We start from the raw sequence: 22,086 nt of genomic DNA, 5'->3' as shown, positions 1-22,086 counted from the left end.
TTCCCCGGAGTACGTTAGGCTACGCGGTAACGGACTCGGGGGCTACGTAGAGTAGAGAGAGATCATTCTTTAAATTACGGAGGGTCTTCTAGGCTATGGCAGTAGTCTTATATGAAATAGCACTATATAGTACTATTCTTGTGATAATCATAAAATAAAGTTAACTATTTTGAATACGTTTAAAATTAATGTTACCAACATAATCTAACTTCTAAACATGTTTAGGTTTTTTAGGCTTATAAAATGACATTAGAACATTGTATATGAGACCAGTTTAATAATTCATAAGCTAGGGGGACACTGGTCATATTGACCAGTTTAATAATTCATAAGCTAGGGGGACACTGGTCATAATGACCAGTTTAATAATTCATAATATAAGGCCCTGGGTCACTGGTCATAAGGACCAGTTAAAATAAATACCTTATTTCCAAGGCTGATCGCAACTCAACGGTTGATAAACTGTTTACTCTCCGATTACGGTTACTGAACGCGGCCTTGGATTTTTCTAATTGGTTGACTTAAATTCTTATGTACCCAATCGAAGTTTTCAGAATAAATTATGGAAAAGTAGTTCTATAGCAGTCAGTTTTCGAGAGCTCATATTTTGATATTCGTGTTTATCGCGTAATACAATGGCTAATAATCACAAATCTACGCAATGTAATTTGTACTGCAAAATTGTCAAAAAAAGAAACATCAGTACACAAACGTTTGAAAAGGGAAAAAATGTTTGTACACAAACAATGAAGCAGAGAACTTCAAAATATGATGTGGCGAATTTAGGCCTTGAACCTAGTGCAAACTGCAAACAACAAATGTAGAGAATAGACATGTGTGTGGTTATAGGATTGTTTAATTCGTAAATTTTTTTAAATATAATTTTAAATTTTTCCCAAATATTTATAAAAAGGTTTTTGCTACAAAGAACATCATGCAGCCTTAGTAATTTACTTTTATCCCCAAAAAGCTTGACCAGGGCATGGATTAAATAAGTATTTCATTGAGTTGCCTGTTTGAACTAACTAGTTATCTTCCATGGCTCTATTGAGAATAAATTATTACTCAATAAATTATTATTGTATAAATACACGGAAGTGTGTTATTTACTTTAAAATTTAAGACGAATTCCAACTTTCAGGCTATTTTTAAAAACAACCAGTGACCACGATTTTGCAACGACAGACCTAACTGCTAACTCTCCCTAAGCCGTCTGCTACCTCATTAGAGTAATGGCAGTGCTACGTCACACAACGTCACCCATGCTTTTTCCTATTCATAAAAAATTCGCGTCCACAATGGCGGCCATGGCCAAAGCTACGGAGTGCTACTACTCTATATCGGTTAAAAGAGTCGTTTACGTTTAGGCTTTTAAGTGAAAAAATTTAGTAACTTAGCTTAAATTTGTATAAACTTTCTCGAAATTAAAAATTTTAATCCTACCAAATTTCCATAACACCTAACAACTTCGACCTTTATATTATGGTTTTTCAGATGAAGCTAAAATTGGTGGCATACTGGCATTTTTCTCGCGGAGGATATTTCCGAATTTGGTGACGTGGCTCGTACGTCACTATTACCCCCTCCCCGATCCCAGTTCATTCTCCTCAGTGCAACAAGCTCCCACTGAATGATTTACCTTTCTGACACACTATTTGCTTGTCGCTTTTGGTCAAAGACTATATATACGCTTCGCTAAATAGACTGGCGTGTTCAATGCCTCAACTTGCATACGATAGCAGACGCTGGTCAAAATTTTCCCCGCCCTTCAGAGTGCTACTAGAGGCGCCTCTAACGGCTGGTCAAAGGCTTCTCCCATGTTTCGAAAGTGTTAACAGGTTTTTCTTATGGAGATGCCTGTCTAGTAAGCGAAGCGTATATATAGTCTTTGCTTTTGGTACTAGTTATCAGACGCACAACTGTTCCCGTTGGTTCTTATAACTTTTCGTTATTAACATCTCTAATTGAAGGGAAACATTAACCCACTTTTCTGGACTGAAATAGTTGCAAAAAAGTCAGAAGTTCCAAATCGAGTTTTCAAATGAATTTTATTTAAAAAATGGAGAGAAATATGCAGTGGCGTCGTTAGGAAACGCCTCCTATTATTGTTATTGTTGAGTGGGGTGGCAAGCCAAGCACTTCGACCCGAGGTCCATAGAGTAATGGCAGTGCTACCTCACACAACGTCACCCATGCTTTTTCCTATTCATAAAAAATTCACGCCCACAATGGCGGCCATGGCAAAAGCTACGGAGTGCTACTCTATTGTAACGCCTCCTCAAATTTGAGATTTTTCACTTAGCGAAAAGTTTATAAATTTTTTTTTAAATTCTTATTAAATAAAATGGCATAAAAAACTCGATTTTGCCTAGTCGTCCTCGATGTTTCAACTTTCCCGCCCCTGAACACGGCTTATGGCTTAAGCGCCACCAATTTTGAAATCCTGGCAACGCCACTGGAAATATGCCTGATCATGGATAAACTAAGACCCAATAACGTAGGGGTAGTGTCAAGCTCTAAACCTCTTGAAAAATAAGCCAAGAGCTGAACATAGAGTTTTATAAAATCAAGTCTAGATTATCGTTTTTATGTATAAAAGTCTCAAGAGTTAAAATTATATCACTTTTTATACAAAATTAGATTTGTACATGCATTATTTAACACCAAAGAGTCAAATAATTTCAAATGTAGCACAACTGAAATGTCAGTATTTATAGCGGAGTGGCGCACTTTCTTAAAAATTGATTTATTAATACTGTCTGAAAAATTGGTATATGTATAAAAAACTTAAAAAGTAGTAATATATTATATCACAGCAGTGGTTTGCTACTAAACCAAACAGTAATTAGAGTTCTAACATTATTTTCAATCAAACGACTGATTCACGTTCTAAGCTGTAAAAACCTGGACGAGCATTACGAAGCATGAGCTCAACAGCTTCAGTCGAAGATGCATGGCTCAAACCTTGAACAAAAAGTTCGTCAATGATAGTTACCATCAATAAATCAGAATAAATACTAACTTTGGTTTTTAACAGTGGTAGCTGGACTCTTAATTTGTTCCAAGCTGGTGACCAAATCTTCTCCAGAATCAGCTTGCTGCCTGGCAAAGCTGACAAAAACTTGCTCCAAAGTTGTCTGAGTTACTGAATAAGTTTCAATGTGTAAATGCTGGCGGGCGTACTCCAATTCTCGGAAGACAGAGGAAAGCAGAAGCGAAGAGTGAAGTTGGTATTCTAGTTGATTCAAATGGTGTTCTCTCAAACAAGCTTTATTGCCAAAAGTGGTCTCCATAAATAGCATTACATCTTCTACTTTAAACGAATCTTCAACTTTGAAAGACACGGTGTAACCCGCTCCATATCTTGAAAGAATGAATTTCGGAGATTAACATTGAAATGCAGAACATTTCAAAAATAAGGAATATCTTACTTGTTTTTCAAATGTTGAATGCTGCCTAGACATTTGAACTGCCCACTAACCATGATGGCTAACCTCGTGCAAAGAGCTTCACATTCTTCCATACTATTTAATTTTCAAATATATTTTACTTTTAAAGTTTTCACATATTTTACTTAAAAAAAATATATACCTATGAGATGTTAATACAACACAATGACCTTCTTTAACAACATCGGTGATGCAATTCCACAAAAATCTTCGTGAATGAGGATCCATTCCCGTTGTCGGTTCATCCTATTATACAGAATTTAACACATTGAATACACATATAGTCAAAACATTCGCACTAATTATGTACCAAAAAGATCAAGGCTGGATTTCCAACAAGGGCAATAGCGGTAGATAGTTTCCTTTTGTTACCACCAGAGTAGGTTCCTGAAGAGTTGTGAGCATATCGACATAAACCTAACTTTCTTATACCCCATCTTGCAACCTAAGCAATAAGGTTTTTTAAACACTAATCCTCTTCATTTTACTTAAATGAATAAGGTGCGTACTTTGTTGACATATTTCTCTGGAATACCACAAAGTCTGGCATAGAACTCTAAATGCTCAAGAGCTGTTAATAAAGGATCTAAAGCGTCAAATTGTGGACAGTAACCAATCATCTGACAAGCTTTATCTGGTTCCGATTTGATGCTGGAAGATGTTTTAATTAATAACCTTTCACATATTTTGCTATAAAAATGAGTTAGTACCTGTGGCCTCCTATATAGGCGTTTCCATTTGTGATGTTTGTGTTACCAGTCAACATTTTGAAAGTGGTAGTCTAAGGAATGAAAAAAAGTATAAGTTTAAAAGCGCTTATCTTCCGATAAGGCATATCTCTCGACATTTTTTTTTGGACCTATTCCCAGCATGCCGTCAACGGCCAACTTGCATATGTGATGAGAGTTCTTGATTTTGAGTGGGCAGTTGACGATATACTGTACGTACAAGTAGAGGAGAGCATAGTGGCAATTTGGGTGGGCAGCGCGAAAATCTTTCAGAAATTATTGAACTTGTTTTTAGAAAAATTTACTTTTGATATAAGAATTATGTAAAAAATGGTTTCGGAACAATGGTAAGTAAATGCTCTATGCTCTACCTACAAGTTCTGGTGCAGGGTATATATCCCACCCCTTGCCGTTGACGGAAAACGCCGTTGGGTACCTCATACTTCTCAATTTTTTTATTCTTGCATATATTTTTGAGCGTGCAGTCTACCTCCCCAAAATTATGGTACTTACTTTTCCTGCTCCATTGACCCCAAGGAGTCCAAAGCACTGCCCTGGGCCAACAGTTAAGCATAATTTACGCACAGCTGGATGTTTTTGATGCTCATATACCTAAAGAAATTAACATATTAAATATACTGATAGTTTTGATAATATCATTAGCTTACTTTAGTGAGGTCTTTTAAAAGAAGGATATGATCAGAAGTATTTTCATTGTGAATCTTTATTTTTTCCGCTACCACATCTTCATCACAGCCTTCTAATTCATCAGTAACCTCTGGTTCTGGACAGCATGGAATATGAAATCTATAAAATACATTTTATAAAAATCCAAACAAATTGGTTTATTGCAGATGGAAAATGTACCTTTTTCTAAAATATATACAATACTCTATCAGCAAAACTATGAGGAAAAATGTGATTCCTTGAGCTATTGACAAAAAATGAGATGCATTTATATGGAAATTAGGAAGTTAGAGCATATTAAAAGAAATACACACCTGCCATGCTAAAAAGGTTCCTCCCTAAGAAATCCCAATCCAAAGGATTTCTGTACATATTTACTCCTAAAATGTTGAAAAAAAAAGGTTGGCCTTAGAAGTTTGGATATCTAGAAATTTACTTTCACGCTCTCAGGTGTCATTTAAGAGTCGTTAAAGAATTCGCCAAAAGCGGTAAATAAAAAAAGTTAAAGTTTGCCTTACCAAAATCTGCAAAAGCATCAGCCATTAGTTGGTTTGTTGACATATCCATGAGACCGCGTCCAAGACAAAAGTGAGGGAAGATTAAATAGACCTAAGATGTGGTTAAAGTTAATTAAATGCTTTTTTCAGGTTAATTTTCAGTCCAATATTGACCAACCTTCTTTAGAATTGACGCAGTATGTTTCAAAGCCTGGTAAAAATAAAAATTAGATGGGTCTTTTCCACAACACTAGACTATAAAATTTTTACTTCATCATCAAAAAGCTCTAATACAAAAGTCGAAAGGGTAGAAACTATTCCAATGAAGAGATTTAGGCTAGAAGTCGCGACAAAAGCAGAGCTAGGGGTTTTAAAGACAAATGATGCTGGATACATGAGAGGAATGCTTGAGAAACTAAAAATTTTAAATAAAAAAAGTTTGAAATTTTAAAAAAATGTATTGGCTGACTTGAAAATATTACAAAGTACCTACCCATACATGAGAAGAAGGAATATTAAACCTGGAATGTTTTGCTCCGATACATACGCTTTTTCATTGAATAAAATGAAAATAATTGTACAGAGGAACCCTGGAATCAAATAATTGCACATGTCCCAAGTATAAGCTCCAATCCAGTATAAAATTGGACGCAATCCACTGACAAAGAATAAATGCTTGGAACCTGTATTGAATTTCAAAATTATAAAAGTATGTAAAAAAAGGGGGTATATTTTAGCTTTTTTCCAAACACACCTGAAGATTTGTCTTCTATAAGGACCATCACAAAACTTGCAGGAACAAACGACATGGCAAAAATAACACAGACAGCATGAAGAAGACCTAAGCCTCCTCTCTCAACCAAAACATGTTCCAGCTGATCTTGAGTGAAATTCATGGGATGATTTGTAACACCCATTCCATAATCTCTAGGGTCTTTGTTTGGGCCGAGTCTGGCCCTCAAGAGTATGTTGTTCATGGCATTCATATAAGCCACCGAAGAGACCCATCCTTTATTGTTAAACCAAACTTTAGCATTATCAATTGGTTGGTAGTGTTTCAATTTTTCATTGGTTTCATCTAAGAGTTTTTCAATTCCATCAAGTTTGAAATTACGAGACCATGGTTTAATTAGTCTCTGACTGATATTGGTGAGTAACCCTTGCCACATTGTACCAAAAGGATTTTTTACCCCAAATGAGAAACCACCAAATCTGTAACGCAATAAATTGTATTACAGGTGGTTTGTCCATAAAATTAAGTAATATACCTTTTCTTATAATATTGTTTTTCTGTTTTTAGTAGCCAATCTGAAAGATTTCTCCCAGTTGCATTTAAAATTATGTCAGTTGTACTAGTTAAAACTGCTGGAGGAGGTGGTCCTCCTGCTCCTACAGGACACAACTGCGCACCAAGTTCGCAATCACAACCAATAATTCTATTGGCTTCATCTAGGTCATACTTTGGAGTTAGAAGGCTTTCATTAACAGGAGGAACTGACTGGCAGGTGTGTCCACTAAAATATTCAGACTTAATATCATAGTCCACTAATAAATCAAAAGAATAAATGAAGCTAACTTACGGCACTGGATTATTTTTAACACATCGATTTCCCAATCCCGGGTCTTTTATTAATGAATTTATATAGCCTGCGGTTATTTTACTGCCGGGATTTTCGTTGCTTTGTGGGGAAAAAACAAACAATTATTAAATAATAATTCAATAGCTACGTATAGAAATAGAATTATACTTGTAGAAAACGTAATTGGGTGGTCCATAATGCCATGGAATCAAGTCTACTGGTGGTTCTTCCACGTATGGTGGCAAGAACTCTGTCAGCACAAGAGCCACACAAACAAAAACTGCAGGTAGAGCAACCTAAAGTAAAAAAGAAAATGCAGCATTGATTTTTAATTTGTTTATTTCTGGGAAACCAAAGAGTGCTTTGTATTATATACCTCACAAAACAATCCTTTATAGTTTCTTCTGGTATGATGAAAACGCCTTATGTACAACGCAACTAACTGTCTCCACCACAAATAAGCGCCAGTAATTCTTTTTGATGGAGATGGCGGTGGTGATGCATCACCTTTCACCAAATCTTAAAATAATAATAAAGTTATAAATTAAAACATCATAGCTTCTTAAGCCTTAGCTCTACAGCTTAAGCTCTATGCCAGAGGTAAAATTATAGCGCAAATAATATTATTATTTAACAGCCTTCATATGGATATTGGTTATTTCGTGCAGAGGGAGTGTCAGTTTTAGCCAAAATCTATAGCGTGTTCTGAAATAAGCTCTTGATTATTATTTGTTTTGAGACTCCCAAGACTCACAACTTGTCCTTGATGCTAGTTGTTGCTGAATCCTGGCTGCATTTAACAAAAATATTCTTAAAAAATTCAGGCAAAGAAAAACGTACTAAAATCTAACTTTACGTAAAAGTTAGAGACTGAAATGTTAGTCATGGCAGTTACATTATAAACAAACATTTCTTTACCAATAAAATTTAAGAAAAAAAATGTATAACTTTACCAGCATCTTGAGCTTTGAGTTCACTTGATCTTGAACGTGGGGTTTTAACAAATCTCTGAAGGCATCTCTGCTGAAAAGATGAAAATGCCTTTCTCAAGCTTGAATTGTTTTGACAGCATGGCTTTTCTCCACAAGGTACAGAACTGGCGTCAGATGTATTTGACTTGGTAGCTATATTGAAAGTTCTCCAAAAATAAGTAATTTTGCTTATGAAATGTCCAAACCAGAAATTAATACCATCTATATTGATGACAGCTCCATTAGGCTCAGCTTCCCATTCCTCTTTTTCAGATCCAGTAACTCTTAAGAATACCTCTTCCAAGGAAGTGTCAGAGATACCATAGCTATCAATTGGTAAAGATTTCTGTTGGGTCTCCAGCCCTTCTAGAAGTTTGAGCAAACTTCCATCCTTTTGTGCGGATGTAGGAATTAGGAATGTCATATCAGCACCTACATCTTCAATCAGGTCTGCTCCAGGAACATAATTCTTAACAAAAGCTTTCATTTCATCCACACCAGAGGAGCCTCCTTTAAAAGGAACAAACGTAAATAATGTAATTACTATAAAACTAGATAAAATTAAAAAAACCCACCATAAACTGAAGCTGATTTTGACAGCAATCCAGTTCTTTCTTGCGAGTTGAGTCTACTACCATCTGGAGATTTTTTATGACCATTTGTTGCATCTGATAGTAATTGCTTGTCTGCTTTCACCATGGTCAAATAATATCCTTTTCCATATTTTTTTTTGAGGAATAAGGATGACCCACAACAGCTCAGTTTTCCATTCGCAATGACGGCTATACGATCGCCTAAGAGATCAGCTTCATCCATATGATGAGTCGTCAGAATGATTGTCCTTCCTAGTACGAAATACTTAATTAGTGAACTTTGTAATTGGAAATTCGTTCAAATAATTTTACCATTTTTGTATTTCAGAAGTAGTTCCCAAATGGATCTTCTTGCATATGGGTCTACACCGGCAGTGGGCTCATCAAGTATTACAGTTTTGGACCCCGCTGTAAAAGCAATGCCAATTGACAGTTTGCGTTGCATTCCTCCTGATAAGTTGCAAGCCAGTTCATTTCTTTTGTTTTCCAAGCCCAGATCCACAATCAGTTGTTCAGATTCTTTTTTAACATCTTCATTATTGGCACCCTTTAGCCTTCCATAAAACCAGAGGTGCTCCATAACGGTTAAGCTAGAAAAGCAAAGCTTTATTAACTCAATTCAAATAATTTGACAATGGCCAATGTTAATGAACCTAAGTTTATAGATTTAAAATTTTAAGTGGCATTTTCCGTAGCCTGGATGGCGTAATAAATGGTTGTCAATTTAGCCCACACCATTGTCATCTCCCACTAATCCACTAGGGGGTAGGGAATGCTGAGAAAAATGGCACTCACAACACTCACATTGTAGCTATTGCTATCCAATAACTTTAGTTAATTAACTTCTGATTATAGAGAACTTACTCTTCAAATAAAACATTGTACTGGGGGCACACTCCCATACTTCTCCTAACTGTATCAATTTCGGTCCTTATGCTTCGCCCATAAACAAAAGCAGTGCCAGAAGTTGGCGGATATAAACCTGTCAATATTGAACTACAGAAAATCATTAGGTTACACTACATGAAATTTACTAACCTCATATTTTTTTAGAATAATTACATGGTTGTTGTTTTCCCTGCTCCATTGTGACCCAAAAAACTTTAAAAAATAATAATTTGAGTATGTGTTGGTTTTAGCTGTTTCAAGTTCTTCTTTTCTGCTGTACTAACCTTGTGATCTGGTTCTCGTAAAAGTTTAGTGTTAAGTCATCCACTGCCAACTTATTATTGGTTTTATAAACTTTAGTCAGGTGTTGAATAGAAACACCCAGCGTTAAATCCTTGGGCTCTTCTTCAAAATCTAGATTTTTACTATCTGTTAAAAAATATTAAGGGTTTGAAAATAAAAATTTCAATTTTTTTTCAACATTTCAAAAACATACCACTGAATTTTATAGGATTCCCATTAAATTCCTTGTCTATTGTTTGTTTGGCAGGTCCACACCAGTAAGATCGGGTTACGAAATAATACCATGGACGAGGAACTCCATATTGGCCTATAAAATACACAGGAATATGTGAAAAAAGTTCAGTTTATAACTTTTGAGAAAAACATTACCAGGGAAAACAGCTTCAATATAGAGAGCGATAATAAGATACAATAAAGCATCCAAAAGCATCATCCCCATGCTTGAAGCAAGACTAAATCCATCTCCCGGAATAGGACTTACAGCCATATTTGACCACTAAAAAATATTGAAAAGTCAACTAAATTAATGACCCTTCATAAATTTATTCAGAGTAGCATTTTACCTGAACACCAACACCCTCTTCTTCATACCAGGCAAAATAGCTGCACCCAAATCCAAACGCTACATTTGTCAGCAGGCTCTATTTAAAAATTAACACAAGTGCTAATCTACTTTTAAGCTTATAATAAAAAAAAGTCTGAACGTAAGTTACCCCAGTAGCTTTTTGATGAACCGATAATCTTTCTTCCCAATGTGTCATAAAAGGATAGGGAAGATATAGCATAAAAAAAGCCATGCCTCCCGCTGCAGCAGCGATATTGGCTTGTGAAAAGAGAGTTGAAAGGAGAAAACTTTTGGCTATAACAGATACACAGTAGCACATCAGGAAAACATATACCACTGTTGGATCTGACCGTTCAAGAACTTTGCCATACTGTAAAAAAAAATTTATAGGTAAAAGCAGATGATTTATTTAGGTAAGTTATTGATAATGTAAGAGTTGACCTGTTTATAGGTCAGACTGAAACTTGCCACAGGCATTATTTCTATTTCCTACAAAGTGGCACTTTTTGGAAGCAGTCAAAGGGACAATGTTGAAAAAGTCACTTTTAACTGGATTGCCAATTATTTTTCATCCCAAAAAATGCATAGCCACACTGTTAATATAGTCTGGTTCAACATTGTCCATCTGCCAGCTTAGAAAAACTGGCATTTGGGAGAAATAGGAAAAACATCCATACAATTGCAAAAATTAAGTTACCATTTGAGAGTGCAGCTTAGGTCGAACATTCTCAGTAACAAAATGTGTTCTTAGTAAAACATATGCCATAATTTCAGGTAGTGTTTGCTGTTATTAGCAAAGATAACTTCATCAGGGAGAAATCTTGTTTGCCCCTCGGCCTACACGGAATTTGTACCGGTATTGTGCATATATGTATCCACCTATTTTGTTTTTACCAATTTAACTGCAAATATGAATGCACTTTCATGGACTACACTTATAAAACAATTTTGAAAAAGTATATATTAACGCTTTGATTGATCAAAGAACCTATACCCCATTCTCTATAATCACAGTGGGTATATATAAAAATCCCACCTACTCTGACTTAGAAATTTGAAACCATTAAACTTAAACACTTAAAAAAAATTATTTTATTTTTGGAGGATACATATTTGCATTATACCATTTGTACCGCCCTCTCTCATTCCACCTGGTAATGACTAAGAATATAGATGTAGCTTTATTGAGCACTGTTTGTATACTAGCATGGATTTAACCTAATAGGATCTTCCATCGATAGATTGAAAAAGCACTGCACCTCGACGATGGCATGAATAAAAATTCAGGATGTCATTGCCAGATAGTGTAAGTATGTTTCCCCTTTGACAACACATGGAACATGGGTTCGCCCATTGCACCCACCATTTTAGGGCTTTCCCAAAGGATTGTTTATTAAATTTATGTAGAAAAAATGTTGGTTTGTAAATGTAAGCCAGAGTTGTCTATTCGAAATTCAATTGTTTAAAATTAATGTTACTTACCACAAGAATGCACATGAGAAACACGCAACTAACTGACATGACTAGAATTGATTCTAAAAACCAAGAAAGCCATAGAACCTCCGTGTCTAGGCCCATTGTCCTACAATAAAAAAAAAATGTTACCAAATTATAATTAAAACTCTCATGTTATCAAGATACCATAAATGTACTCTTAGGTGTTCTTATTGAATTTACCTCATAACTTCTTTCAGTCTTTGTTCTTTCTCAAAAACGATTCCTTTGATAATCATAGCGCAGGTATAAACCCAGGATAAGACCATAAACATGGGAAATGAACGAGAAACCGCAAGAACAAACTGGTCAAAAATGTAACAGGGGTATGGAAACTGTTGCAGGTAAATTCCAGTTTCAACGTCAGAGCCTGTTTGCACTTTAATAATTGCATGTTCCAGCATATCTTGCAAAAATGCAAAACCAAAGGTCAAATATTTCAGATCAAGAGTCGGACGTCGTCTAGGACCTGGACGGGATATTCTGAAACATTTTGTCAAATTATGAGAATTCAAATTTAAATAAATAATAGTAGGTGAAAAACAACCTGTCTTCAACTCTTTTGGTGCTATCCACCTTTTTGGCATCCATTCTGAGCTTGTACCAAAGGAAATTGGGCAATTCTTCAGTCTCATTGTCAAACATAATGTTTGTGAAAACAATTCCAGCCCATAGTTTATTCTCCTTTATCAAATCTAAGCCTCGATATATGACTTCATCTTCACTAGGGTAACCTTCAAATCTATCAACTTCAATACACTTAACGGAACACAAAAGAAATCAGACATTGAAGTAAAAATTGAGCTTTAGTTTCTTATACCTCCAAATAAGTGCTAAAATCATAAATAAAATCGGATGCTGCTGAAAATAGTTGTATAATTCTCTGCAGTTTTGGTGTTATAAATTCTTCATAAAGTTCTTGCGTACTGTATCCAATATTGTCACTTTCTAGCAGATCATTCATTCTGGTTATAAATTCCTTTGATAAAATAAAAAATATAATGCATTCCAAAAAACAAATTGAGCAAACCATTAATTTACCTCAACAGTTGCCATAAAAGACCAACTATTATTTCCATCGACAATATCCAAAGCAGATATTGGTGACAAAGAATCTATTACTTTGGTTAAATACTTTTTAGCTTCAACTATAGGTGTAAAAGTAATGTTCATCTATATAATATAAAATTTTGTGGTTAAAACCCTAACCACCTTTGTAAAACAATGCTTTTCTAACCTTTTTAATAACTTTTTCTACCGCTGGTGTGTTAGGAGTATAAAGAATTTTCCCACGAACAAAAGGTTTTACTTGTTGCCATAAAAATCTAGTTTTTTGACTTCTTTCTAATACCTCAAACAAATCGTTACATTTTGTTGCTAAAGAAGCAAAAGAGTGATTTTTTGTAATATTGTTGAGGTTATAATAGATTAAAAAGTCTTACATGTTGTATTGTCATAAGAGTATTCAAAGGTATCATTTTTTGGCGATTCAGTCTCCTTCTTGATTTGCTCTCTTAGTTCTTCCAGTTGGCGGACTGAGCCTTGGTTTTCTGGATCAAAAATTGAAGATGTGTTTCTTCCGCAAACAAACAGTTGGAAAAGTTGAGCACTTAAGTTCTCAAACTCAGATATATTCTTAGCTTCTTTCCAAGAACCAAATTTTTGGAAAATAAATGATAGACTAGGGATTTTTTCCAACTGAAAACCAGAAAATTTTGTCGTAATATAACACAATTTCCTATGATTCTATTATAACTATAGTTATGACCACCCACCTCTAGGAAAAGATCACCAAGCAATTTCAAATTTTCCTCCAACTCTTTAATATGAGGTGGCTTCATGCCAACATTTTCTTCAGTGATTTCAGAGAGCTAAAAACATAAATTATTAGAATTCAGATAATTACTAGAGATAAAAGGAAAAAGTACAAACCTGATTGTAAAAGACTTTCCATTTCACAAATTCTAGTATTTTCAGGGCAAGAGTGGAGCCATCAGAGGGGTTCAACCCACACAACTCCATTTTAAATTTCCTATGTTTGGTTTTGTTTCTCACTGTTATTAAATCACTTAGGCCATTGTTTACGCATAAATGAGTGTGAATGTCGACCTTTTGCAGATCAAACAGCTGAAATAAAAATTAAATATCAATAAAATAACTACAAAATTAATAAAAAAAAATTATATCTTACAGGTTGAATGCCTGCAATGTTTATGGAAGATTTTAGCAGAGTGTCCAAAGTATCAGAAGACAAAGATAAATTTAAACTTTTTACAGAATCTTTGACTTCACTAACATTGGAAAATATATGAGAGATGCTAAAGGCTCCTGTAAAGTTCCATGGGTGTAAAAATTAGGCATCTATAAAAGCAGGCCACAGTAATATAACAAACCTTTCACTTTGGCTTTTGGATTAGTTAATTTCCTAAGTAATCTACTAAATGCTTCTAAATCAGCCACCATTTGTTTCAAGTTTTTCACTTTATCGTCCGTAACCAGCTTATTTCCTATTTCCTCAATGTCATTGATTACATTATTTACTCTATCAAAGAACAAAAATCTCATTTGATAAATTTTCATACTGAAATGAAAGGAGTGTAAGACCTCATTATGCCAATTAGATTGTATAGACTTAACTATAAAGGTTTACATTCCCTTCAGTATTCTGATAAAAAAAAATTATATACAGTTGAGTTGTGGTGCTGGCAACTTGACTTTGTACATTATTTGTAACTTGTTGGTGACAAGTATTGTTGAACGTGCAAAGAGTGTTCTGTAGGAACGGTAATAGACCAGCAGAGGGCATTGCCTTTTCGTCAAAGTGACATTCAGGTAGATAAAGTCTAAGGCCACGACTTCTAACCCACATCAGAATCAAAAATAGAATGAGTGGCCATACAATCTCCACTATAAGCCGTAGCTAAAATAAAAGACAAAATGTCAGTTCAGGGCTATAAATATTTCAACAATACCAAAAAAAAATAACCTTGTGCCTTCTATGAAGAGTGAAATTCTTCCATAGCAATAAATATAATTTGGTTAACCTTCCCATGATTGGTAATATTCAGTCAGCTGTAACAAAAATATTTTTTTTTCTACAAAAGCCCAAAAACACATTTAAGCCCAGGAAAAGTTTTTACGAATGTTGTGTTAAAATATAAAAAATATTTTAAGGATAAAATATTCCTTAAACAATTAACAATTTTTCAAAGTAGCTTCCCAATATTTCCAAACTCCCTTTTAAACCAAAAACATTACCCTATGTTAAAATTAATTCTACACTGCACCAGCACAATTCATATCCCCATTCCACATGAGCAAACATAGTACGAAGAAAAAACTTTTTGTGCCTCATTCATTGATTCAAAGAGTGAGAGAGAGAAAATGAGAGAGTGAGTAATACATCTCGCAGATAAGCTCCAAAATTTATTGTCACTGTTCCAACATTACAATTACATACATCCTCAACTTCAAATAATAAAGTTATTTGGGGTCAAGTGAAGAGTTGAAGGGAACTACGTTTATAAAACTCAGCTAGACAAAAAGAAATAATAACTCCGACTTACATAACAAGCTCCTAAGAATCATTTTAAAATTCATTATATTAAGGTGCCAAAGTGTCTTCAGAGCAGCATTTTCAAAAGAATTCACAATGATCCTAGCCTTGAAATTTTCATAATTACACTGCAAAAAAATTTGAAACGATAAGACATTTTGGTGTCACACAATTAAAATTAAATTATTCTACAATATCTTTTTAAATCAAGATAGGATATAGGTCCACAGTAGAAAATATTAATTATTCCCTCCTGCCAAATACCATGCCATGGTGGCGCTCTAATTTTTAACACTTCACTCAAAAACCTATTAGTCACAATATTATACACTTATGGTCACAGTCACCTATGAACTGTGTACCGTTAATAATAGTATTTTAATGTCGAAAATTAATTCACCACAATTCTAGCACCGGCGCGCCTGCTCGTTTCGGTGCTGCACAGCCGCATTAAGGCATGTGCCATGTGTGCCATGGTACAGGGGCCCCCGAGGTTAGGGGACCCCGTCTTCAAACTAAATGTTTTTTTCTTTCTATTGGTATTTTATGTTTATAACCACATTGACGTTAATAGAGTCAAAAAGTAAGGTCTTAATATTTTTAGGGGCCCCAAATTCTACTTTGCACCGGGCCCCCAATAGAGTAATTTCCCTTCGTAGCTTTGGTTATGGCCGCCATTTTATGCGGGTTTTTTTCTCTATGCGAAAAAGCATGGATGACGTCGTGTCTCGTGAGACTGAAATCACTGAATAGTGTGAATCCGGCCCTGCGCGAAGGCAGTATAGAGATTGACCATAGAGAAAGAAGGATGGATTGACCTACAAATGATCTCGATTACTGTACATATTCGGGGTTGGAATATCCGAATATATAGATCCACGCCTGCCGCCAACGCCTTTAAAACTCTTTTGAGAGGAACCAGCCAACCCGAGTCAACCTAATCTAATTGTGGCAGGACTGTATTGGACGACTATACCCAACACGAAATTGAGACTCGCTTTCATTATGATATTCGCCATTAATTTTAAAAATTTCCCGGCGCTTTACGGAAAAAATTTGGCTAGTGATCAAATACCAGAAGTCTGGGGAAATGCTTTTTCTCAACTCCTCGACTGGAACTTTCACCGGCGAAGTAGCTACTAGTGTAACTAAAATACATACTCCCAAAATATTTCTCACTGATGAAGTCAATGCTAAAAGGGTTTTAAATGAGACCTTTTAATTTTTCTCAAAGGTAAAGCGCGCGTACGAAAGTTAAAAATAAAATAGGGGGAGAAACTGGTTTCGCTATCATTACGGGATAACAGCTCCCAAGAAAATTGTACACACGATAGTGTGGCGAACTTCCCAGCAAAATGAAAAATACCAGGCCAAGCAATTTAAAACGGTTCCTGTAGCGAGTGGCAAAAAGGTTTTCATCGTTAACAAAAAAAGTCAAATCTCCACAAAGAATAAAAATTTAGTTTCGAGAGGGGGGGGGGGGGGGGCAGAAACGAAAAAAAAAAAACTGGCGACCATTCGACGGCGACCTAGTAGGCCACACAAATACGCGACTTTCAACCGTTGCGTAGAGAAGTCGGCCACTGATATGGATTTCACGCCAGATATAATCGACCCGAGCGAGCGAGAGTGCGCGCAGCGACCAAGGAACAACCCATTCGCTCTTTTCGCCAACTGACCTTGTCGGACACCGAAATTGTAGATAGAACGAAACCTTTCCAAGCGCGTAACGCGCCCCCTCGAGCTACAAGTATTTTTTTTGGTAAATATCAGGATCAGAGTAGGATCAACGGACCCAACGAGGCTGAAAGCAATTCAACCACGCTGTTATATACGTAAATTCAGCGTAATCGTATCATTTTCCCGCTCCTTGCTCGAAAACCGGATCTCACCGAACGAAAGGGGAATAGTTCTTTTTATAAAGAAACGTGGCCTTCTTGTTTCAATGAGGCTCTTACGTCACAGTCTCTTCCTTTTACACAAGTCTACGAGCGTGCGCTACAGGGATGTAGGTTTTTCTAGCGCGCGTGCGAAAAATATACTAATAAAGCTGTGTCTTGTGACGTAAAAGCAACATATTATATATTTTTCTCTTATTATTATAGGAACATCTATTGATCTGACTCCGATCGGGCTACTGTACAGTCGCGAGCAAATCGCTCGTGTGAAGAGCAACATTTTAACATTTATTTTTTAAAATCAACTATTTCGTAGAATCGCGAATTATTTTAAATCATATTATTTAATTTCACATCTGGTTAAAGCTTTAGGCATTGATTCTCAAGCCCGAATACGAAATAAATAATCACAAATAAATATTCCATTATATAGAATTTCCGAAAGTGACATCCTTACCAATTAAATAAAGAAAAATGGCTGACCACTTTGTCACGCTCAATGGGGTGTCAAACGTTAGACATCCTCCCGCTAAATCAGTTTATAAGAGACACGTGACATCGGTTTCAATTCAGTTACGAGACAAGAATTTTCAGACGGTCATAAATGAGAAAGGCTTCAATTGACAACGCTCATGTTGTTGAACTTAATACATCAAGGCCTATTCGCCGTTCCCGCTTAAAATCAAGGCGGTTGGTATACGATGGTATCATCTGATTTAGAGGGAAGTTATCTATGTCTGGAATTCCATTTAATGGAGAGTCAAATCGGTCTAAAATGTCAAATCATCAAATCCTTAGAATCACGATTTAATCATATTTCAATCACGATTTAAACATTTTAATCATATTTCAATCACGATTTAATCATTTTAATCATATTTCAATCACGATTTTATCATATTTCAATCACGATTTTATCATATTTCAATCACGATTTAATAATATTTCAATCACGATTTTATCATATTTCAATCACGATTTAATAATATTTCAATCACGATTTAATAATATTTCAATCACGATTTAATAATATTTCAATCACGATTTAATAATATTTCAATCGCGATTTAATATATTAACTCGATTTAATCATTTTAATCACAATTTAATATATTTACTCGATTTAATAATTTTAATCACGATTTAATTATGATTTAATATATTTAATCGACTTAATCAAGATTTAATCTATTTAATCATTATAACCATGATTTTGAGGGTGTCCTAATAATCATGAAAGTGACTTGCCCCTCGGTAGACCGAATGAAAATATCGCCCAAAATAATACAAAAGTAGAAAGATTTCATTCAATAAATTTATATTAAATTAAAAACATGACTGCATTCCCAAGAACCGCGCTCAGTTTTGGAGGAAAACCAGCTAGAAAAGCCTAAAATATTTAGAAAAAAAAACAATATCTAAACATATATAATAGGTGTTTCTATAAAATAAATCAATAAAAAAATTAAATGTATAAAATGTTTTTCCCCGCGTCACGAGCTTAAGCTTTTTAATGCTTTATTGGCACGCGCGTTTCGCACGTCGACTTCAAATACCAAAATCTTTATCGATTCGGGCGCACGCGCTCTATTCTATCTTCAATAACTTTAGCTAGTGACGTAGAAAAAACATTTACACGTGACCTACCGTATTTTATAGAAACACCTATTTACATTGGAAATTTATAGAATAGTAAGATCAATTGAGGTTTGTCGATCTGGCTTTGTTAATTTTAGAAATTCTAAAATTTGATTGGTCGGATCCGCTATCACGAGGAGAGACCGCTTGAAATTCGGGTCGAATTTTCCAAATGAGGCTGTTGTCCTTTAAGTTAGATTTCAGTTTTGGTTGTGTTAGGTTACGTTTTACGTTAGGGTAGGTTATTTTTAGGTTGCTAATTTCACTTTTGATTAAGGTAGGTTATTTTTAGGTTGCTAATTTCACTTTTGATTAGGGTAGGTTATTTTTAGGTTGCTAATTTCACTTTTGATTAGGGTAGGTTATTTTTAGGTTTCTAATTTCACTTTTGATTAAGGTAGGTTATTTTTAGGTTTCTAATTTCACTTTTGATTAAGGTAGGTTATTTTTAGGTTTCTAATTTCACTTTTGATTAGGGTAGGTTATTTTTAGGTTGTTAATTTCACTTTTGATTAGGGTAGGTTATTTTTAGGTTTCTAATTTCACTTTTGATTAAGGTAGGTTATTTTTAGGTTTATAATTTCACTTTTGATTAAGGTAGGTTATTTTTAGGTTGCTAATTTCACTTTTGATTAGGGTAGGTTATTTTTAGGTTTCTAATTTCACTTTTGATTAGGGTAGGTTATTTTTAGGTTTCTAATTTCACTTTTGACTAAGGTGGGATATTTTTAGGTTTCTAATTTAACTTTTGATTAAGGTAGGTTATTTTTAGGTTTCTAATTTAACTTTTGATTAAGGTAGGTTATTTTTAGGTTGCTAATTTCACTTTTGACTAAGGTGGGATATTTTTAGGTTTCTAATTTAACTTTTGATTAAGGTAGGTTATTTTTAGGTTTCTAATTTAACTTTTGATTAAGGTAGGTTATTTTTAGGTTTCTAATTTCACTTTTGACTAAGGTGGGATATTTTTAGGTTTCTAATTTAACTTTTGATTAAGGTAGGTTATTTTTAGGTTTCTAATTTAACTTTTGATTAAGGTAGGTTATTTTTAGGTTTCTAATTTAACTTTTGATTAGGTTTGCTTATTTAAAATTTGATTAGGTTTGCATTAAATTTTAATAAAACGTTTATGTGTTTTGATTTCTGGTTTTTCCGTATCGTACAATACTTTAGACCTAGTTTAATTCGTTAATTTTTTTTATAAATATATCTGTAAGCGTATTTTCCCGTGGGAAATTTGGTTTACTAAATTATAATTATTTTATAAAGATAGTTTAAGCTAGGAGCAACAAACACAGCACCCCACACAAGGAGAACGCGAGCCGTCAAAAATTATGAACTTTCTCGCGTACATTTTTCATTGGCTAGACGCTTTAGCGCCTGCTGCCGTCGGAAGGGGAAAATACGGAAATTATCTTCCCCCTTTCCGTTAAACGTTCAGCGTAAAGGCTCGTCCAATGAAATTTGTACACAACACTGCGTTAGCGTGTTTAAAGGCTAGCTGCATTATCCTTGTGTTTGTTGATCCTAGCTTTAAGAAACAAAACAATATAGCGACAGTAAACTGCTCAAATCAGGTCAATCAATCATGATTATCCCCTTGAGAGAAGTGATACGAGAACGGCTGAAAAGATTGTAAATGTGCGAGCCTATTATGTGAAGTTAGCAGAGCGGCAGATTTTCATAAAGCCAAATACCGAAAAGCTTTTTAATTTTTAATATAATTCTTCCGCAACTAACTCTACCGAGCGTTAATTTTATGGCGCGAGAGGGCGTTAAATCCCGTCTTCGCCCAAGGCACCCCCCTCCCCCCCAGATAGAACAACCATAATCAAAATGGCCCAAAATCGACCCTCGCGAGGCTGCCTTTAAAAGAAAGTAGTGTTGTTAATTTTCCGCAAATCGGAAAAATAAAAAATTGAAACTAAAATTACTTTTTAAGGGTTTTTAATGTTTTTAACTTTTTATCGATATAAAATGTCTAATATCAGTAAACATACTACAAATCATTAATAGTGTTAGATTGTTAATCAGTTTAAACTAGTCTAGAGGTTTAGTTTTACTTTCAGATTCGGAAAAATGAGGCGAAAATGCCGCTTTATTTCCATTTGCAAACAATATATTAGACTAATCATGGAATGAAAACTTTTCATATTTTTTGCGGAAAAATACAGAAAATTTTCCCGAAAAAGGGCCTCGGTCATTTTCCGACTTACAACACTAAAAGAAAGTAAAACATTTCAAGAATAAAATTAAAACATGGTTTCTCAGAAAGAGCGCTCTGTTTAGGATTCAATAAATTCACTCTTCGCGTTAAAACTAAACAATTCTAAGGGTCCTAAATCCCGCTTGAAGAAACGTTTACGCGCAGTTTCGCGTCAACTAACATTCTTTAAAAAAAAAAGAGGTTGTTTAACTTTTGACCTATAAAACAAACGGGCGTAAATTATTAGCGACACCCGCGGGAGACTTTCACGATATGTTTCAATCGATCGGATGGTTAGTTTATTCGACTTTTTAATCTATCGGGATTCGGGGAGAATATATTACTTTGAAAAGAGTGATACGGACGCGCCGCTTACGAAAATCCGAGGGGTTTATTGCCGTCGGCTGACCGATGTCACGAATAACAAGTCGGCCAAGGCCGTAATAATAGTTCCACATCGAGCTGAAACGTGCACACAGTGCAGAGGTATAGCAGTAATATAGATTAAAAATGAAACGGAATTTAAAAGTCAATCGGATCCAAAATTATAAGACTGCGTATTTTTAAAAAAGTGTTTAAGGGGGTCGGATGAAAGGTGCTGGCAAATCGCCGCTAACTACTTTTAACCAGCGAAACTTGGTTGTGCAGATAGAGAAAAACCTTTTCATTATTCCTGGAGAAAACGTCGTTGTTACGTCACTCCATTAAAAAGATATGGAAGGTGTTGCAAATGTGGACGCCAACAACGCCACACAACTTTCCATCGAAAACAATAGTTCCACTCGATATATATATATATATATATATATAAAATGCTCCGGGATTTGAAACAGTTTCTGACCATTTTTAGTTCCACATCATATGATGTGGAACTAAAAATGGTCAGAAACGGTTTCAAATCCCGGAGCATTTTTCAGAGTACGTGACTAGGTTGCGCGATCAGCGGCCACCGTCCGGACCCTATTTCGAATAAACGTCCAAATGATATTTTCGCGAAGGTTCACTGCACCCTTCCGTCAACGTATCCAAATGG

General features: G+C 35.0%; 1 protein-coding gene across 3 annotated transcripts in view; it reads right to left on the bottom strand.

Moving 5' to 3' along the window:
• Positions 1 to 2,612: 2,612 nt before the first annotated feature.
• The window catches only part of LOC149941230 (phospholipid-transporting ATPase ABCA1-like), a 29,450-nt gene continuing 9,976 nt past the window's right edge, over positions 2,613 to 22,086 (bottom strand). For 2 of the 3 annotated variants that reach the window (XM_090177025.1, XM_090177026.1), the window contains exons 2-47: positions 15,322 to 15,439; positions 14,742 to 14,827; positions 14,443 to 14,675; positions 14,149 to 14,297; positions 13,947 to 14,083; positions 13,688 to 13,882; positions 13,531 to 13,626; positions 13,198 to 13,453; positions 12,993 to 13,132; positions 12,797 to 12,928; positions 12,576 to 12,734; positions 12,303 to 12,514; positions 11,939 to 12,238; positions 11,744 to 11,843; positions 10,410 to 10,631; positions 10,260 to 10,337; positions 10,066 to 10,192; positions 9,890 to 10,003; positions 9,678 to 9,822; positions 9,568 to 9,606; positions 9,370 to 9,501; positions 8,818 to 9,095; positions 8,488 to 8,757; positions 8,132 to 8,422; positions 7,895 to 8,065; positions 7,696 to 7,731; positions 7,318 to 7,460; positions 7,110 to 7,237; positions 6,942 to 7,040; positions 6,630 to 6,875; positions 6,116 to 6,573; positions 5,855 to 6,044; positions 5,632 to 5,776; positions 5,540 to 5,572; positions 5,383 to 5,473; positions 5,179 to 5,244; positions 5,045 to 5,108; positions 4,846 to 4,984; positions 4,691 to 4,789; positions 4,160 to 4,230; positions 3,959 to 4,100; positions 3,760 to 3,894; positions 3,592 to 3,695; positions 3,432 to 3,524; positions 3,023 to 3,363; positions 2,613 to 2,964 (exon numbers count right to left, since the gene is read on the bottom strand). In XM_090177025.1, coding sequence (XP_090033151.1) covers positions 2,870 to 2,964; positions 3,023 to 3,363; positions 3,432 to 3,524; positions 3,592 to 3,695; positions 3,760 to 3,894; positions 3,959 to 4,100; positions 4,160 to 4,230; positions 4,691 to 4,789; positions 4,846 to 4,984; positions 5,045 to 5,108; positions 5,179 to 5,244; positions 5,383 to 5,473; positions 5,540 to 5,572; positions 5,632 to 5,776; positions 5,855 to 6,044; positions 6,116 to 6,573; positions 6,630 to 6,875; positions 6,942 to 7,040; positions 7,110 to 7,237; positions 7,318 to 7,460; positions 7,696 to 7,731; positions 7,895 to 8,065; positions 8,132 to 8,422; positions 8,488 to 8,757; positions 8,818 to 9,095; positions 9,370 to 9,501; positions 9,568 to 9,606; positions 9,678 to 9,822; positions 9,890 to 10,003; positions 10,066 to 10,192; positions 10,260 to 10,337; positions 10,410 to 10,631; positions 11,744 to 11,843; positions 11,939 to 12,238; positions 12,303 to 12,514; positions 12,576 to 12,734; positions 12,797 to 12,928; positions 12,993 to 13,132; positions 13,198 to 13,453; positions 13,531 to 13,626; positions 13,688 to 13,882; positions 13,947 to 14,083; positions 14,149 to 14,297; positions 14,443 to 14,675; positions 14,742 to 14,807 — 6,960 coding nt within the window. In that variant the 5' untranslated portion in view covers positions 14,808 to 14,827; positions 15,322 to 15,439 and the 3' untranslated portion in view covers positions 2,613 to 2,869. The remainder of the gene's footprint in view (positions 2,965 to 3,022; positions 3,364 to 3,431; positions 3,525 to 3,591; positions 3,696 to 3,759; positions 3,895 to 3,958; positions 4,101 to 4,159; positions 4,231 to 4,690; positions 4,790 to 4,845; positions 4,985 to 5,044; positions 5,109 to 5,178; positions 5,245 to 5,382; positions 5,474 to 5,539; positions 5,573 to 5,631; positions 5,777 to 5,854; positions 6,045 to 6,115; positions 6,574 to 6,629; positions 6,876 to 6,941; positions 7,041 to 7,109; positions 7,238 to 7,317; positions 7,461 to 7,695; positions 7,732 to 7,894; positions 8,066 to 8,131; positions 8,423 to 8,487; positions 8,758 to 8,817; positions 9,096 to 9,369; positions 9,502 to 9,567; positions 9,607 to 9,677; positions 9,823 to 9,889; positions 10,004 to 10,065; positions 10,193 to 10,259; positions 10,338 to 10,409; positions 10,632 to 11,743; positions 11,844 to 11,938; positions 12,239 to 12,302; positions 12,515 to 12,575; positions 12,735 to 12,796; positions 12,929 to 12,992; positions 13,133 to 13,197; positions 13,454 to 13,530; positions 13,627 to 13,687; positions 13,883 to 13,946; positions 14,084 to 14,148; positions 14,298 to 14,442; positions 14,676 to 14,741; positions 14,828 to 15,321; positions 15,440 to 22,086) is intronic. The other variant, XM_090177027.1, reaches the window with a different exon arrangement.

This window comes from Leiobunum rupestre, chromosome 6 (genome assembly GCF_980474605.1).
Source record: "Leiobunum rupestre chromosome 6, qqLeiRupe1.1.hap1, whole genome shotgun sequence".
Taxonomy (NCBI): Eukaryota; Metazoa; Arthropoda; class Arachnida; order Opiliones; family Sclerosomatidae; genus Leiobunum; species Leiobunum rupestre.
This window is presented reverse-complemented; position numbering and strand designations above follow the sequence as displayed.